The 16,673-nt window shown below is 43.3% G+C and overlaps 2 protein-coding genes across 3 annotated transcripts in view; one reads left to right on the top strand and one right to left on the bottom strand.

Moving 5' to 3' along the window:
- Positions 1-14,260, bottom strand: part of POLR1A (RNA polymerase I subunit A) — a 64,534-nt gene extending 50,274 nt beyond the window's left edge. The window contains exons 1-10 of the mRNA XM_081345327.1: positions 14,096-14,260; positions 7,946-8,150; positions 7,302-7,451; positions 7,126-7,233; positions 6,330-6,415; positions 6,103-6,212; positions 4,250-4,336; positions 1,962-2,064; positions 1,697-1,859; positions 1,106-1,279 (exon numbers count right to left, since the gene is read on the bottom strand). Of these exons, the coding sequence (XP_081201453.1) occupies positions 1,106-1,279; positions 1,697-1,859; positions 1,962-2,064; positions 4,250-4,336; positions 6,103-6,212; positions 6,330-6,415; positions 7,126-7,233; positions 7,302-7,451; positions 7,946-8,150; positions 14,096-14,169 (1,260 nt within the window). The 5' untranslated portion in view covers positions 14,170-14,260. The remainder of the gene's footprint in view (positions 1-1,105; positions 1,280-1,696; positions 1,860-1,961; positions 2,065-4,249; positions 4,337-6,102; positions 6,213-6,329; positions 6,416-7,125; positions 7,234-7,301; positions 7,452-7,945; positions 8,151-14,095) is intronic.
- A 72-nt stretch (positions 14,261-14,332) lies between these two features.
- Positions 14,333-16,673, top strand: part of PTCD3 (pentatricopeptide repeat domain 3) — a 38,448-nt gene continuing 36,107 nt past the window's right edge. The window contains exons 1-3 of one of the 2 annotated variants that reach the window (XM_081344419.1): positions 14,333-14,446; positions 16,012-16,061; positions 16,405-16,438. In XM_081344419.1, the coding sequence (XP_081200545.1) occupies positions 14,340-14,446; positions 16,012-16,061; positions 16,405-16,438 (191 nt within the window). In that variant the 5' untranslated portion in view covers positions 14,333-14,339. Of the gene's footprint in view, positions 14,498-16,011; positions 16,062-16,404; positions 16,439-16,673 lie in introns of both variants that reach the window. The other variant, XM_081344418.1, reaches the window with a different exon arrangement.

Here is a 16,673-nt window from a genome sequence, read left to right as displayed (position 1 = left end):
TCCCACTTTTCCCTTTGATTGGTTGAAAAAACATTAATAAATGGTTGGCCTTCTCTTGCAAGAAATCAGTAATCTGATCTTTGATCAGTTTAATTACAGGAAAAGCATTCTCCTGCCTTTCCCATTATCCATCTAATAAAAAAACAGTCACTAGAGAGGATGTTTCCTTACTTTTCCCTTCCTGCATAAATCCAGCTGATATTATCTCAGGGATAGGAAGGGAGTTGAGAAAATCTCTATGTATGCTCTGTGTATGTGGGAGAATGCAAATATATGTGTCTATTTGCAAGAGCGGTATGCATAGATGCACACATTGTGTCTAACCAACAACAAATGTGATCCTTGGGACAAAATATTCATCCTTTCCTTCTCTAAACTCCAATCTTAACATTAAACCCTGATGTAAATCATCTATCATGGGTTGCTTTGTTATTTCAGGCTGATGTGATAATAGTAGTTGTTCTCAATTAAAAATAGCTTAGCAATTGGAACCTCTATTTTGGAACCAAATCAACTAATGTAAAGTACTGCATATGGAAACATGGTTGAAGAATATGTAACTCATAGTGAATTGAGAATACAGATGCTACTTCATTTTAACCAGTTAGATACTAAAACTATATCACTAGCTTTAGATTCAATTTCTAAGTTCAAAGTACTTGATTATTAAATACCTCAATGGCTTGGATTTGGATATCTGAAACAAGGCTAGATCCCAAATTAATCTACTCATGTCAGTACAAAAGGCAACTCTTCAGATGTCTTTTATGATTAGAGAGACTACAAAAATGTAGTTCATTATGATTACTAAAAGAACCTTTTCCAGTGCTAGACTACTTACAAAAATTCTGATAATTATTCAGTTCCATAATATTTTTGTCATTTAAAAGTTCTATGTGAATTTAACTGCTACTCTTTTTTGTTTACTAGCATAATTTGTTTGATGCATTGTGCATTTGCTGTATTGTATATTTATACACTTATATGGGCAACCTTGGAAGTATTTTTCTAAAGAAAAATGTGCAAATTCAAATAATATACTGTATTTAAAAATACTTCATATTCTCCCTTTATCAATAATTTTAAACATCTTTAGAAATCTCACCTGACGTACACCAGGGTATTTTTCAGATATTAGTTTATCCATGTCACTATCAAACAAAATATTAACATGGCTTTGAAGGCGAATCCAACTGTTATAAAGCTTATCTGCAGTAGTCTGTCCAGGAATTGTTGCCAAGACAGAATGGTCTAGAGGTTCCAAGGGCTGGTCTATCACCTGTAGAACAAAAAATTAAAATTTTAACAAGAAAAAATTTGAAAATACTTTACACAGACACACAGACACAGACAGACAGACAGACAGACAGACAGACAGACAGACAGACACACACACACACAGAGAGAGAGAGAGAGAGAGAGAGAGAGAGAGAGACTAATTTAAAAAAAGGGGGAAGGATTCATAGCCTTGAAGGGTGTGAAAAATGGCTGAAGAATTTCAGCAAGATCTTTTTGCTTAAAGATGAAAAACTAAGGACCAAGTTTGGAAACTAAGGATTAGTGTTTGAAATAACATTATTACTTTTTCAAATATTCAGAAGGCTGGTTAAAGTCTAAATTTTTTACAAAATTACTTCAACTAAATAGGGGTGGGTTTTTATTCTTTCTTCATTTTAAAGCACTGAAGCAATCTTACCGTCTTGAGATCTCCATTTTCTGTCTGTAACGACTGACTCTGTTCTTGAGCAATGAAAGCCAGAAGTTTCCGAATGAGGAGAGCATCCTTCATAACAGCTTGTAAATTCACTGTTTGGCCATTTGCAAACATCTGATCTCCAACACAATTCACAGGACGATATCTATGGATCAGATTACATTGGTTACGCTTAGAAAATGTTCTTAGTAAAATAGGGCATCACAAATGTAGCTATTATAATAAAAATGCAAAATAATAGTCTTACCTGGAAGGTGGTACAACAAGTTTATTTAGGAAAAACATTTCAGGATTGAAAGTTAAATCACCAGTGACTGTCATCCCAGAGAAAAGCTTGCAAAGGAAAAACCCTGAAAATGGAAAGAACTGAAATAACCAAGATGCAGCTATCACTGCTGAATTTCTCTAGAAACCTTTTATTTGGTTTACATGTCAGAAGCCAAATGTCACTATACATACTTATTTGTGTCTATCTATTTTTAGACTCTTTATTTCTGTTTTATTTGCTGGGTAAAGACTGCATGAATTTTAAAAAATGAAATGTAAGTCAAACATTAGTACAAAACTAAAATATATTTCAGAATGTAGAGGTAGTCCTCAACTTACAACAGTTCATTTAGTGACCATTCAAAGTTACAACAGCACTGAAAAAAGTGACTTATGACTGTTTTTCATACTTACAACCATTGTAGCATCCCCACGACCCCATGATCAATATTCCGATGCTTGGCAACTGACATATTTATGACAGCTGCAGTATTCCTGGGTCATATTATCACATGAAATTCTGACAAAGTCAATGGAGAAGCCAGATTGACTTAACAATTGTGTTACTAATTTAACAACTGCAGTGATTCACTTAAAAACTGTGGCAAGAAAGGTAATAAAATGGGGCAAAATTCACTTAACACATATCTTGTTTAGCCACAGAAATTTTGGGCTCAATTGTGGTCATAAATTGAGGACTACCTGAAATTTCTTAAATACTCATATGGCACTGCCTGCGAAACTAAGATCTTACACATACAGTAATACAAATTATTTCTGTCTTTCATTAATCTTTTAGTAAGACTTCTAAATGTAGTCCTGCTATGAGCCAGAGAAAGGAGGTATCTCAAGTAGTAGAATTTAAGCTCTATTGAAACAACTAGGCATGATTTAGTATGTTCTTAGGTGAAAATGTATACAAATTTTGCAAGAACTATATTCAACATATTTGCATAGCTCTCATTTATTTCAATGATTCCAGATGAGAAAAACATCCTCTAAATTGTAGTCATAAGAGTTCAATTTTGCATTCTGAGCATTAATATGCACACTAATATGCATAGATTTACATAGACCCATCTCAAGATTTCATAGATGTATTCTGCCTCTAGAGCAGGGGTGTCAAACTGCCAGTCCGTGGGCCAGACATATGACCAGGAAACCACGCCCACTCCATTGCTGGTAATGGAGAAAAAGTTCCAATACATTGCGGAACATCACGTGATGTCACAAGTTTGACATGTCTGCTCTAGAGTAACTCAGTGCTGGTTGTTATTTATAAAACACTTCATAGTTCAGGATCTAAATATTGCTGGGGTTGTCTTTTCTCACCAGTATCTGTCCATCTACTGGGATGAGGGAAGTTTCCCCCTAGATCGGGGGTGTCAAACTGCCAGCCGGCGGGCTGGATGTGTCGTGCGGAAGCCGCACTCACCCTATTGCCGGCAATGGCAAAACACTCCCAATACATCGCGCAACGTCACGAGTTTGACACGTCTAGTCTAGGTCCTGGCCATCTATGTTAAAACTCAACATCCCTGTCAACAGAGGGGGAGGGATATGACATCACCTATTTTCAATTTACAACCCAGCTATTTCAACAGTTCCAAGAAGCCTCCACACGCATTTGCACTACTCAGGTGACCCTGATGACACAGATAAAGCCTCCAAAAGACTCTCTAAAAGAATGCAAATGACCAGCTGTCTGCAAGGAGTAAAAATCTTTCCATTCCCCATCATCCAGTCAGAGATGAACGAAGCTGGTAAGAAAAACAAGGAAGTCCAGTTGACTCATGAAAAAGCATCTTTGCAACAACTATGACCTGGATAACTAAGAGTGTCCATAGACATTTATCTCCTTTTCTAAAACATCATTCTCCCAATATCAGACTAGCTCTGATTCTGTTAGCTTTCCCCTAAGCCATTAAGACCTAAGCTTTTTCAGTGGGCATTGAGAGCTGACTGAGTCATTTTAGCTTCTCCTGATGTGGATGTTGCTGTGATTATTCCTAGGTATTGGATGTTGCTGATTATAAAGTTATTTTATTAAGTTGTCATTTTATGTTTATACTGTTATATTTTAGTTTTAATTTATATTTGTTTTAACAATTACTTGATGAGATCTATGAGCCACGCAGAATTATGCACAGTTGAAACAGCATGTAAAGTTACTAAAGTAAAATAGGTCAGCTACCATAGCTTTCAGCATTTTTATTTTTTCGTAAATTGAGGTATTAATTCTTAAAAGCAGCAGTTTTATTCACTTACCCTCATTCTTCCATAAAACTTCAATGTGTTGTTTGGCAGTCAAAGGTGTCATGTAGCCTCGTTTTCCCAGCTGAGTTTCATCTATAGCTAAGAAGTTTGAATTATTTTTTGTTTTGACATTTGTCACCAGGTATTTGAAACAATTTCTGCATTTACTTTTCTCCAGGTATTTTTCAGTCAGAAGAAACTGCCATCTTATATTACGCTACATTTTCAATTTATTGTGATTATTTATTGTGAATAAATGACAGTTATCTGGATTTGTGCATCATGATAATCCAAAGAGTATGGTTCATATGCTGTGTCAAATAAAAACTGGATGATTCACATTATGGGTTCACATGATTTGCAGTTAAATGTACTTTTCTTATATGGAAAAGTTTCTAAATTCATGAATAATTGTTTGATGGATTAAAATTTGGCTACATTCAGACATTATGAGGTTCAAGGTGTTAGTGATGACTTACAAAGCCCTTCATGGCATGGGTCCGGATTACCTACGGCAACACCTGCGGCCGGCGTCAACTTCCCTCCGTCCAGTGCGCTCCCACAGAGAGGGCCTCCTCAGGGTGCCGCCGATCAAAGAATGCCGATTGGTGACCCCCAGGGGGAGAGCGTTCTCTGTGGGCGCGCCAGACCTTTGGAACAGCTTACCGGTTGAGCTCCGGACGGCCCCCGACCTTCGCTCCTTCCGGCGCGATCTCAAAACTTTCTTTTTCGAACAAGCTGGCCTGGTCTGACGGGATGGGGTTGGGTTTTTATAAATAGTTTTAATTGTAACATGTATTAATTTTAAGGGCATAATGTTTAATGGTTTTTTAATTTTTGTATAATATTTTTATTGTATATTGCCCTGTTCACCGCCCTGAGTCCTTCGGGAGAAGGGCGGTATAGAAATCAAATTATTAAATTAAATTAAATTAAATTATGCTGCTTAGAGTGCTTGCTTTGGTTGTGAAATATGACGTCAGTCATTGCTGTTTGTACCGTTGGTTGCTGTACCAAACTAGACAGTTTGTATCTGTCTGGTTTGGTGCAGCAACCAAACAGGCCAGGTACAGATTCCAATGAATATTTAAGACTGCAAAGAACAACCACAATCATAGCAGATCTTATATTGCAGGGGTCAGAAGGAGGGCTGATAAGATATCTGCAGCCCCACCATCTTGGACATAAACTGTTTCAGCCCCCCACCCTCACTGCTCTCGGGATGCCACTGCAGAGTATTGCATACCAAAACAACTATACACAGGCCATTGCTCTGCTGGACCCCCAATTCTCACAGTTCTGTTTAATGTCTATATCCTATAGTATGGCTGTAGTGTTATTATTTATACATTATATTCTTTGCTTCCCCTTCTTATTGGTATTATGATGATGTTTATCATTATTCTGTTGCCTTGCATATACACTGAGAATTTCTGCACCGGAGACTAATTCCCTTTGTCTATAAACACACTTGGTCAAATGAAGTATTCAATTTAATTCAAATATGGCTTATGAGTGAGAAGACCCACTGAAGCTAATTTTAGTGAAGACTGGAAATCTATGGGATTTGGGACTAGCTTTAATTCCATTGAAGTTAATGTGTTAAATTTAAAGTTAAAGTTAAATTTGAGAAAGCCCTGATACAATTGTGTCTTGAAATAGTTTATAAATTCACCTTTTATGAAAGTGTCCATAATTTTCAATTAATTTTTAACCCAGACACAGAAAGCAGATTTGAAAAGTCTGAGTGTTGCACATATATCTACATAGCACATTCTACAACTGTTTGTTCTAGTGTGACAAAAATATTTCTCAGTAACAACTTTTGCATCTGCATGTGTGTAATATAAAAAAAATACACATACTTGCTACTTCCTCCACTACTTTCTGTTTGCCTGACTTCTGAGTTACGACAGTGGGATAAGTTACAGTGAGCTTGCTGTTATGTTCTTTACGAATAAGTGATCTTCCTGCTCTTGAAGATGGAGGGGGAAAAAAAAAACATTAACCCAACGTGAAGACAAATCCTAATGGTTTTAAACTAGGGATGAAGGAAGTAGGAATAAAAACGCCCAGAAAAAGAAAAACTTACTTGCAGTTTGGACATTTCTTTGAGGTCATGTGTACTTTCCAAAACTGAGAAATAAGTTTACTTCTACATTCACATACATTTTTTACCTACACCAAGAATGAAAAGCAAAGTTCTAGAAATTATACTGTAGATGAAACACAAATTTAAATATAATCGATTGTGAGCATTAACAAGAACAAGTTTAATTTAATTTCACTCTGTAGTGAGTTAAGAAGCCTCCAATGTCACCACAAGCATTTGTTTGTATCCATGAATGTATCCATGAATACATTAAAGAGAACAGCAGACCTTCATCACTTACACTCTATTCAGTTTTGAAGCATTCACAAAGCTTTCAATTTGGTCTCACATAGGATTTATCTCCTATAAATTGTTCACAGCCAGAAAAATCCTCGATTTATTCTTCCTATCATTATCTAGGATTTCTAGTCTAAATGTTATCTAGCAAACCACCATATGCTGCCCACATCCACTAACTAGGCAGTAACCCTCACAAATGATACACTGTTAAAGAGCTAACAGGAAGAATGAATCCAGGATTTTCCTGGCTGTGGACAGAAAACCCTGTTTTCTTTTCTGAGCAGCCTGAATTATATTATATTAGTTTTGCAACAAATGAAATTAGAGAATAACAGTTCGGCCTCAAAGTATTAAAGAAAAATGTCACACATTAAGCCAGAACAAATAATATTTCCATAAAGAACCACTGATTTTACAAGTTAATGGGAAGTGAGAGGAAGCTGTTCATTAAAAGCAGTGTAATTAACTGCATAAAATATTGATTCTTCTTACTTACATGTGCACTGTAGTCTCTAAACTGATTATTTTGGAGCATATCCTTTGTGTGGGAACTTAATACTTCTTCAATTTCAGCACCAACTGCATCTGAGCTTTCATCTAAAAACTGAGAGAATAATTACATTACAAACATATAAAATACTGTCAAAACAGATTAAGCAAAGTAAAACTTACCCTACTCAGGATTGCTTCAAGATCATGGACCTCTTGAATCAGTCCTATTTCTAGTAGCTTTAGCTGATTTAGTAATAAATGAATTGCAGCTCGTGGACATGTTAGGTGGCAACAATTCAAACAGGAACCTCGCATCAGAAGGAATAATTTCTGAAAATAAGAAGTTATTATTATTACTATTATTACTGCTAATTCACATGTTTAATATTGTGCCAATGTTATTTTGTTACAATATTATAACAGAGTGGAAAGGTTGGTGGAGCAGTGGGCTAATGCCTCCTTAAGTAACACCAGCTGCCTGCAATTAGTGCAGGTTCGCATCCCACCAGGCTCAAGGTTGACTCAGCCTTCCATCCTTCCGAGGTAGGTAAAATGAGGACCCAGATTGTTGGGGGCAATTAAGCTGACTTTGTAATAATGCCGCTTGGGGGTGTGTGTGAAAGCCCTAGTAAGCAGGCATATACATAGAATGAAGGCTACTGCTAAGCTTGTAAGCCGCCCTGAGTCTTCGGAGAAGGGCGGGATATAAATAGAATTTTAAAAAAATTATATATTATTATTAATACTTCTATTTACAAATTCTGAATGCGATGATTAATTCACTGCTACCCATATATGACTTAACTATGGTTTAATATACTTACATCAAAAAAGAGAGGATTATAAACCGTGAGGGGTAGTTCTATGTGACCTAGATGACCAGGACAATTGTTGAAGTCTTGCATGCAAGTAACACAAACTTCCTTGTTGTCAAGTGGACCCAAAGCCAAATCATATAGTCCATTTGGAGATGGAGTACCCGCATTATCAAGAAAAAGAGGATTGGTTATAGCTTTTATACTCAGTTTCCTAAAAGGAAAGCAAAGGGGGGGGGGGAGCAAAGAAAGTGCCATGGAAATCTTAAAATCAACTACATTTCACAATAGAAAGAGTTCAACATGTATTAATTTCCTAGAAGTTTTACAGCTTTCTTTATAAACTCAGAAACTTTTCATTCATAACAGCAATTGTCAGAGATATCTGCTTTCTTAACTACTTAAAGAAAAGAAAGTATTATATCTTGCAAACTTTTACATTACAGTATGTTTACAGGGGATTTGTTGCATATAACTGTCCTATAACTGGGTATATGACAATCAACTCAAAGCATATACTAAGAAAACAATATTACCGTATATACTTGAGTATAAGCCGACTCGAGTATAAGCCGAGACCCCCAATTTCACCCCCAAAAACTGGGAAAAGTTGTTGACTCGAGTATAAGCCGATCCGCCGTTCTGCAAGCCTCCGCCACCGGCGGAGGCTGGATCCGCGCTCTGCAAGCCTCTGCCGCCAGCAGAGGCTCGATCCGCCATTTTGCAAGCCTGAATACACAGGAATACCCTGTGTGGCCGCGGCTCTCGGGGAAGCCCTGGCTGTCCGCTTCCTCGCTCCACGCTGCCATTCGGGGCCCGCGCGTTCCCCGGGCAAATCGCGGCGCCCAGCAGGCGAGGAAACACGCCCGCTCCAGTCGCCCCCCCTTCCCTCAGGAGACGCGAAGCAAGTGACCGCACGGAGCTTACCGAGGACTTGCGCGCGGCCGAGGCTTCGGTGCTTCCAGGATCGCGCGCACCTCTCCCAAGCCGCCGCCGTCCGGAGACCTGCCGAAGTTTGGGGAGGTGCGCGCGCACCTCCCCAAACCTCCCCAAACGTCGGCAGGTCTCCGTTCCTCCTGCCGACGTTTGGGGAGGTTTGGGCGCCTCCCCAAACCTCCCCAGGTCTCCGTTCCTCCGCGCAGACCTGCCGACGTTTGGGGAGGTTTGGGCGCCTCCCCAAACCTCCCCAGGTCTCCGTTCCTCCGCGCAGACCTGCCGACGTTTGGGGAGGTTTGGGCGCCTCCCCAAACCTCCCCAGGTCTCCGTTCCTCCGCGCAGACCTGCCGACGTTTGGGGAGGTTTGGGCGCCTCCCCAAACCTCCCCAGGTCTCCGTTCCTCCTGCCGACGTTTGGGGAGGTTTGGGCGCCTCCCCAAACCTCCCCAGGTCTCCGTTCCTCCTGCCGACGTTTGGGGAGGTTTGGGTGCCTCCCCAAACCTCCCCAGGTCTCCGTTCCTCCTGCCGACGTTTGGGGAGGTTTGGGTGCCTCCCCAAACCTCCCCAGGTCTCCGTTCCTCCGCGCAGACCTGCCGACGTTTGGGGAGGTTTGGGCGCCTCCCCAAACCTCCCCAGGTCTCCGTTCCTCCGCGCAGACCTGCCGACGTTTGGGGAGGTTTGGGCGCCTCCCCAAACCTCCCCAAACGTCGGCAGGTCTCCGTTCCTCCTGCCGACGTTTGGGGAGGTTTGGGCGCCTCCCCAAACCTCCCCAGGTCTCCGTTCCTCCGCGCAGACCTGCCGACGTTTGGGGAGGTTTGGGCGCCTCCCCAAACCTCCCCAGGTCTCCGTTCCTCCTGCCGACGTTTGGGGAGGTTTGGGCGCCTCCCCAAACCTCCCCAGGTCTCCGTTCCTCCGCACAGACCTGCCGACGTTTGGGGAGGTTTGGGCGCCTCCCCAAACCTCCCCAGGTCTCCGTTCCTCCGCGCAGACCTGCCGACGTTTGGGGATGTTTGGGCGCCTCCCCAAACCTCCCCGAACGTCGGCAGGTCTCCGTTCCTCCTGCCGACGTTTGGGCGCCTCCCCAAACCTCCCCAGGTCTCCGTTCCTCCGCGCAGACCTGCCGACGTTTGGGGAGGTTTGGGCGCCTCCCCAAACCTCCCCAAACGTCGGCAGGTCTCCGTTCCTCCTGCCGACGTTTGGGGAGGTTTGGGCGCCTCCCCAAACCTCCCCAGGTCTCCGTTCCTCCGCACAGACCTGCCGACGTTTGGGGAGGTTTGGGCGCCTCCCCAAACCTCCCCAGGTCTCCGTTCCTCCTGCCGACGTTTGGGGAGGTTTGGGCGCCTCCCCAAACCTCCCCAGGTCTCCGTTCCTCCGCGCAGACCTGCCGACGTTTGGGGAGGTTTGGGCGCCTCCCCAAACCTCCCCAGGTCTCCGTTCCTCCGCGCAGACCTGCCGACGTTTGGGGAGGTTTGGGCGCCTCCCCAAACCTCCCCAGGTCTCCGTTCTTCCTGCCGACGTTTGGGGAGGTTTGGGTACCTCCCCAAACCTCCCCAGGTCTCCGTTCCTCCGCGCAGACCTGCCGACGTTTGGGGAGGTTTGGGCGCCTCCCCAAACCTCCCCAAACGTCGGCAGGTCTCCGTTCCTCCTGCCGACGTTTGGGGAGGTTTGGGCGCCTCCCCAAACCTCCCCAGGTCTCCGTTCCTCCGCACAGACCTGCCGACGTTTGGGAAGGTTTGGGCGCCTCCCCAAACCTCCCCAGGTCTCCGTTCCTCCTGCCGACGTTTGGGGAGGTTTGGGCACCTCCCCAGGTCTCCGTTCCTCCTGCCGACGTTTGGGGAGGTTTGGGCACCTCCCCAAACCTCCCCAGGTCTCCGTTCCTCCGCGCAGACCTGCCGACGTTTGGGAAGGTTTGGGCGCCTCCCCAAACGTCGGCTGGTCTGCGCGACGTTTGGGGAGGTTTGGGGAGGTGCCCAAACCTTCCCAAACGTCGGCAGGTCTGCGCGGAGGAACGGAGACCTGGGGAGGTTTGGGGAGGCGCCCAAACCTCCCCAAACGTCGGCAGGTCTGCGCGGAGGAACGGAGACCTGGGGAGGTTTGGGGAGGTGCCCAATCCTCCCCAAACGTCGGCAGGAGGAACGGAGACCTGGGGAGGTTTGGGGAGGTGCCCAAACCTCCCCAAACGTCGGCAGGTCTGCGCGGAGGAACGGAGACCTGGGGAGGTTTGGGGAGGTTTGGGGAGGCGCCCAAACCTCCCCAAACGTCGGCAGGTCTGTGCGGAGGAACGGAGACCTGGGGAGGTGCCCAATCCTCCCCAAACGTCGGCAGGAGGAACGGAGACCTGGGGAGGTTTGGGGAGGCGCCCAAACCTCCCCAAACGTCGGCAGGTCTGTGCGGAGGAACGGAGACCTGGGGAGGTGCCCAATCCTCCCCAAACGTCGGCAGGAGGAACGGAGACCTGGGGAGGTTTGGGGAGGCGCCCAAACCTCCCCAAACGTCGGCAGGTCTGCGCGGAGGAACGGAGACCTGGGGAGGTTTGGGGAGGCGCCCAAACCTCCCCAAACGTCGGCAGGTCTGCGCGGAGGAACGGAGACCTGGGGAGGTTTGGGGAGGTGCCCAATCCTCCCCAAACGTCGGCAGGAGGAACGGAGACCTGGGGAGGTTTGGGGAGGCGCCCAAACCTCCCCAAACGTCGGCAGGTCTGCGCGGAGGAACGGAGACCTGGGGAGGTTTGGGGAGGTGCCCAATCCTCCCCAAATGTCGGCAGGAGGAACGGAGACCTGGGGAGGTTTGGGGAGGCGCCCAAACCTCCCCAAACGTCGGCAGGTCTGCGCGGAGGAACGGAGACCTGGGGAGGTTTGGGGAGGTGCCCAAACCTCCCCAAACGTCGGCAGGAGGAACGGAGACCTGCCGACGTTTGGGGAGGCGCCCAAACCTCCCCAAACGTCGGCAGGTCTGCGCGGAGGAACGGAGACCTGGGGAGGTTTGGGGAGGCGCCCAAACCTCCCCAAACGTCTGCGCGGAGGAACGGAGACCTGCCGACGTTTGGGGAGGTTTGGGGAGGCGCCCAAACCTCCCCAAACGTCGGCAGGTCTGCGCGGAGGAACGGAGACCTGGGGAGGTTTGGGGAGGCGCCCAAACCTCCCCAAACGTCGGCAGGAGGAACGGAGACCTGGGGAGGTTTGGGGAGGCGCCCAAACCTCCCCAAACGTCAGCAGGTCTGCGCGGAGGAACGGAGACCTGGGGAGGTTTGGGGAGGTGCCCAAACCTCCCCAAACGTCGGCAGGAGGAACGGAGACCTGCCGACGTTTGGGGAGGTTTGGGGAGGCGCCCAAACCTCCCCAAACGTCGGCAGGAGGAACGGAGACCTGCCGAGGTTTGGGGAGGCGCCCAAACCTCCCCAAACGTCGGCAGGAGGAACGGAGACCTGCCGAGGTTTGGGGAGGCGCCCAAACCTCCCCAAACGTCGGCAGGTCTCCGTTCCTCCGCGCCCTGCCTGCCTGCTTCTTTCCGCTGCGGAAAGAAGCAGGCAGGCAGGGCGCGGAGGAACGGAGACCTGCCGTTTGGGGAGGTTTGGGGAGGTGCGCGCGCACCTCCCCAAACCTCCCCAAACTTCGGCAGGTCTCGGACGGCGGTGGCTTGGGAGAGGTGCGCGCGATCCCAGAAGCACCAAAGCCTCGGCCGCGCACAAGTCCTCGGTAAGTTTTTTTGTTGACTGGAGTATAAGCCGAAGTGGAATTTTTCAGCCCAAAAAGTGGGCTGAAAAATTCGGCTTATACTCAAGTATATACGGTATGTTTTGATGCATAGAAAACTGAATCAAATTCAACAGACCCAAAACAGCTTAACTGGATTGCTAGAAAGTAAACAATTTAGTATTCTCTTTACACATTTTCATCAGACTTGCTTTCTCAACAACATTCAATGGAAGGAGAAGGTTTGAGATTAGTTCCAGAACAGTTGGGTCCAGTGAAGGTTTCTTGAGGGTGGGGTATATCACCACTTCTTCAAAGAACTGCCTCAAAGCAGCATATACTACCACATGGACCAAAATGCAGGTCTCCTTTCAGATGGCCTTTATCATCCAAACAGACATAGATCGAACATAGAGGTGACCAAATTCATCAGTGTAATCATATTTTTACCATGAAAACCGTATGGATAATGGTAAAACAATTGATGAGGTAGTGCTGCATTATAAGCCCCTTGGATCAGATGGGACTCAACACGCTATAGAGGAAAAACTGAAAATCTTTTGGAATACTAATGGTATTTATGATGTGTCTAGATTAAAACCTACAGCAGGAGTCATCAAATGTGGCCCTTTTATGACTTGTGGACTTCAACTTCAATGTGCCTGGCTGAGGAATTCTGGGAGTTGAAGTCCACAAGTCATAAAGGGGGCAACTTTGAAAACCCCTCACCTATAGAATATCTAGTTGTTGATGTTCCATGCAAGAAAAGCTAAAGCTGTAAAGACAAAATTACAGTCGGAATATAATGTAAGAAGCATGAACATGCAAAAATTGAAAATAGTTTAAAATAAAATGAATCAATGGACATTTTAGTATCAGCAAATGAAGTGGCTGGAATTGGGCTCTTTCGATCAAGACATGATAGTTTATTACAGTACTTGGGACATGAAAAACAAAAGAAGCAACAGTACTGATTTCATAAAAAGGATAGAACAAGGAAATTATTTGGTGCAATCGGTCAATTACTGAATATCAATTAAACTTTGCAAAAAATGGCCCTTTAGTATACTAATTGTCCATTTATATTCCAAACACTGATGCAGAAGACTGATATGCTTTATGATCAAACTAAAAATGTCATGAACGTCTACAAACAGGAAGTGAGAGTCTGTCTCCCCAGCATTTTCAGATATTTATGTCGCACTTTAGCCACAGAATGCCACGGTAAATAATAATAATAATAACAACAACAACAATAATAATAATATCTGTAAAGCAACATACAGTGGGACACCACACTGGAGAAGACTCTAGAACACTGAAATTCTCTAAGATGAAACTTTATCATAAAAACTGAGAATCGGATAACAGCAGGGTCTGTCGTCAGAAAAGCAACAAAATATTTTGGCAAAGGCTGACAGATATAACAGGCGGCCTCATTAACTAAATTCCCCCAATGTGGGCGGACTTCGAAGAAACCAATGTCTGATCCCTGCCTCAAGCAGTATGTCCTCCCTGCCGTCCGATTTTACCGTATCTCTGCATCCGTATACATCCCAAACGACAACCCCGTCAGGCGCCTCCACGGCACCTCCTTCGCAGCCATGAGTCCGACCAGCCGATCTCGGCAATGCCGGCCAGATACCACCGAGCAGAGACTTAAGAGGAGCCACTGGGGATCCGGCGCGTGTCCACAGCGTGCGCTTGGCGGTGTGGCTGATTACAACTTCCGCTTCCGGTCCCGTCCACATTCCAGCAGCATCCGTCAGTTCCGTTATGGCGGCCTGCAGGTTGTGGCTGTGCTCGTTTCCCGCCCGAGACTTGTTGCAGAGAAGACTCGTCGTTTCGGGAACATCTGGCTCTTTTAAGGAAGGGAGTAAGAGGTACGTTGGTTTGGGACGCGAGACCAGGACTCCCACGAATGACTTGGAAAGGTGAGGGAGAAAAATGGGCAGTGAAAAGTAGCGTAACGAGGTTGCAGCACTAATTTAATGCATCGGGTTGCATCCATTTAATCTTGGCAAATCGTTGTTAATATTAGTATTTCCTCGTAATTATATTTTATGGATGCTGCTATATTAGTTTAAATGTAGGCGATCTGAAGCTTTCTAGACGTTTTGAATCACAACGTGACCCAAGAGAAGAGAGTCAGAAACGTGCAGCCTAAGATTTATCTAACTTTGCTCTAAAACAAATGCGGTTTTTTTGGGGCATATTAAAGTTCTTTTTAAAAATTACAGCGCAAGAATCAAAAATGGCACACAATAGATAAATTTATAATTAATATTAAGTACAAGTATTATCGTTCATATACTGAATAAATTTCCCTTCACGTTAAAAGTAATAACGAGCTCTTAAAAACTACTCAATAGTTTTTCGATGTTCATAAATCCTTATAACATTTTATTTATTCAGTTTCTATATCCTGTTATGGAATTTCACTGCCTGTTATAAATAATTATGCCTGAATGTTAGGAAGTGCTTCCCCACAATAAGAACTTATTCAGAGAAGTGGTGGGTCCCACAGCTCAATGTATTCAAGCACAGAATAAACTTATATGTGAGATGCTTTAATCTTGATTTTTGCATTTAATAAAAGATTTTTAAAAATACTTAAAAGGCACATTAATATTTGTGGGTAATTGAGAATAGCTGGTATATATGCCACCTGAGAAAGATCTTTCTATGTTTCCTGATTTTCTAATAATAAATGATTGGTGAAATCATATTTGCTAAGAAGTGATTTGGATAAATTATAAAGACTGTTTAAAAAGCACATTTTGCTTGCTTTGTATTTGAGATACACTTTTTCAGAAATAGATTGGATTCTTATATTACTGCAATAAAATGCTTTGATTTTAACTTAAGATGTTGCGCATATTTAGTCTCTGTAGTTCAAGAATTATGCTTTATAATATGTATTGTTTAGCCAGCAAACCATGGCAAATGAACCATGTTTAAACATTGCAATAAAATTGCTTTGAAAATGTATTTGTGAATATTGAAACTTGAAAAAGACACTGTCTTACAATATTAAACGATACTATATTTGATTTTCCAACGAATATGCCAATTTGGAATATTGATTAAGGTAGTGGATTACAAACCAAGAGGTCCAGTTCTTGTCTTCTTTAGGCAAGAAGGTCAGATGGGGGACTGTGGACCAGTCATTCCCTCCCAGCTCAATCTACCTCACAACATTATTGGTGTAAGAAAAATAGGAAGTATAATATCGTATCACATAATGCTGTATATTCAAGAGGGTTCTGCTAAATTATGTAAACTACATATACTGCTCAAAAAAATAAAGGGAACACAAAATAAGACATCCTGCTATTAAATACAGTACATTGTGTTATTTAAGTGTTCCCTTTATTTTTTTGAGCAGTATATATAAAAGACACATGTATGTATATATGGATTTATCCATATAACTTTTTTTCCTTAGGCACTATTCAGAAAATGCAGCCTTTGCAGAAAAATCTCCCAACCTGAAAGGTATAATATTTTGTTGTGTTCGTGCATGTATTGTTAAAATGCATATTTGCAAATAATAAATTTATTATTTCCCTTAATATACATTATATATTCTATATTTGAAAATAAACCTGAAGATCCTGGACTTGATTCTGAATAAATTGATCTTAGATAGGACAGCTTCTTTATCTGGCAAAATTTGCTTCTCATACGGACAGTACTTACCGGTATTTAAAATTGTTGTTTTAAAATAATCAGGTTTAATGACTAATATAATTCCATTCATAATTAAAATTTTAATAAACATTTTCAAGATGTATATAGTTTAATAAATTATAGTTATTTTTGTTTTTCATAATTGCAGAAGAAACAATTTTCCTTCCAAGAAAAAAAACCTGGTGAGTTGTTTCAGTTAAATTTTCTTTTCCCCCAGAAACTATCTTACTATCCTTCCATGGCAATTTATAATATTTAAAATAACCATAAGCCATAAATATAAATAATGATGTATAGCTTTACAAAGCCTTTGTGAAATGATTGTGATATTTTCCCATAAGGCATCAGGACATCTGTTGGATATTCTGAATCAAATGTAGTTCATAAACATTTTTGGGGAAACAGGTTTGTTACATA

Source organism: Vipera berus (assembly GCF_964194415.1).
Source record: "Vipera berus genome assembly, chromosome: Z".
In the NCBI taxonomy this organism is placed as follows: domain Eukaryota; kingdom Metazoa; phylum Chordata; class Lepidosauria; order Squamata; family Viperidae; genus Vipera; species Vipera berus.
This window is presented reverse-complemented; position numbering and strand designations above follow the sequence as displayed.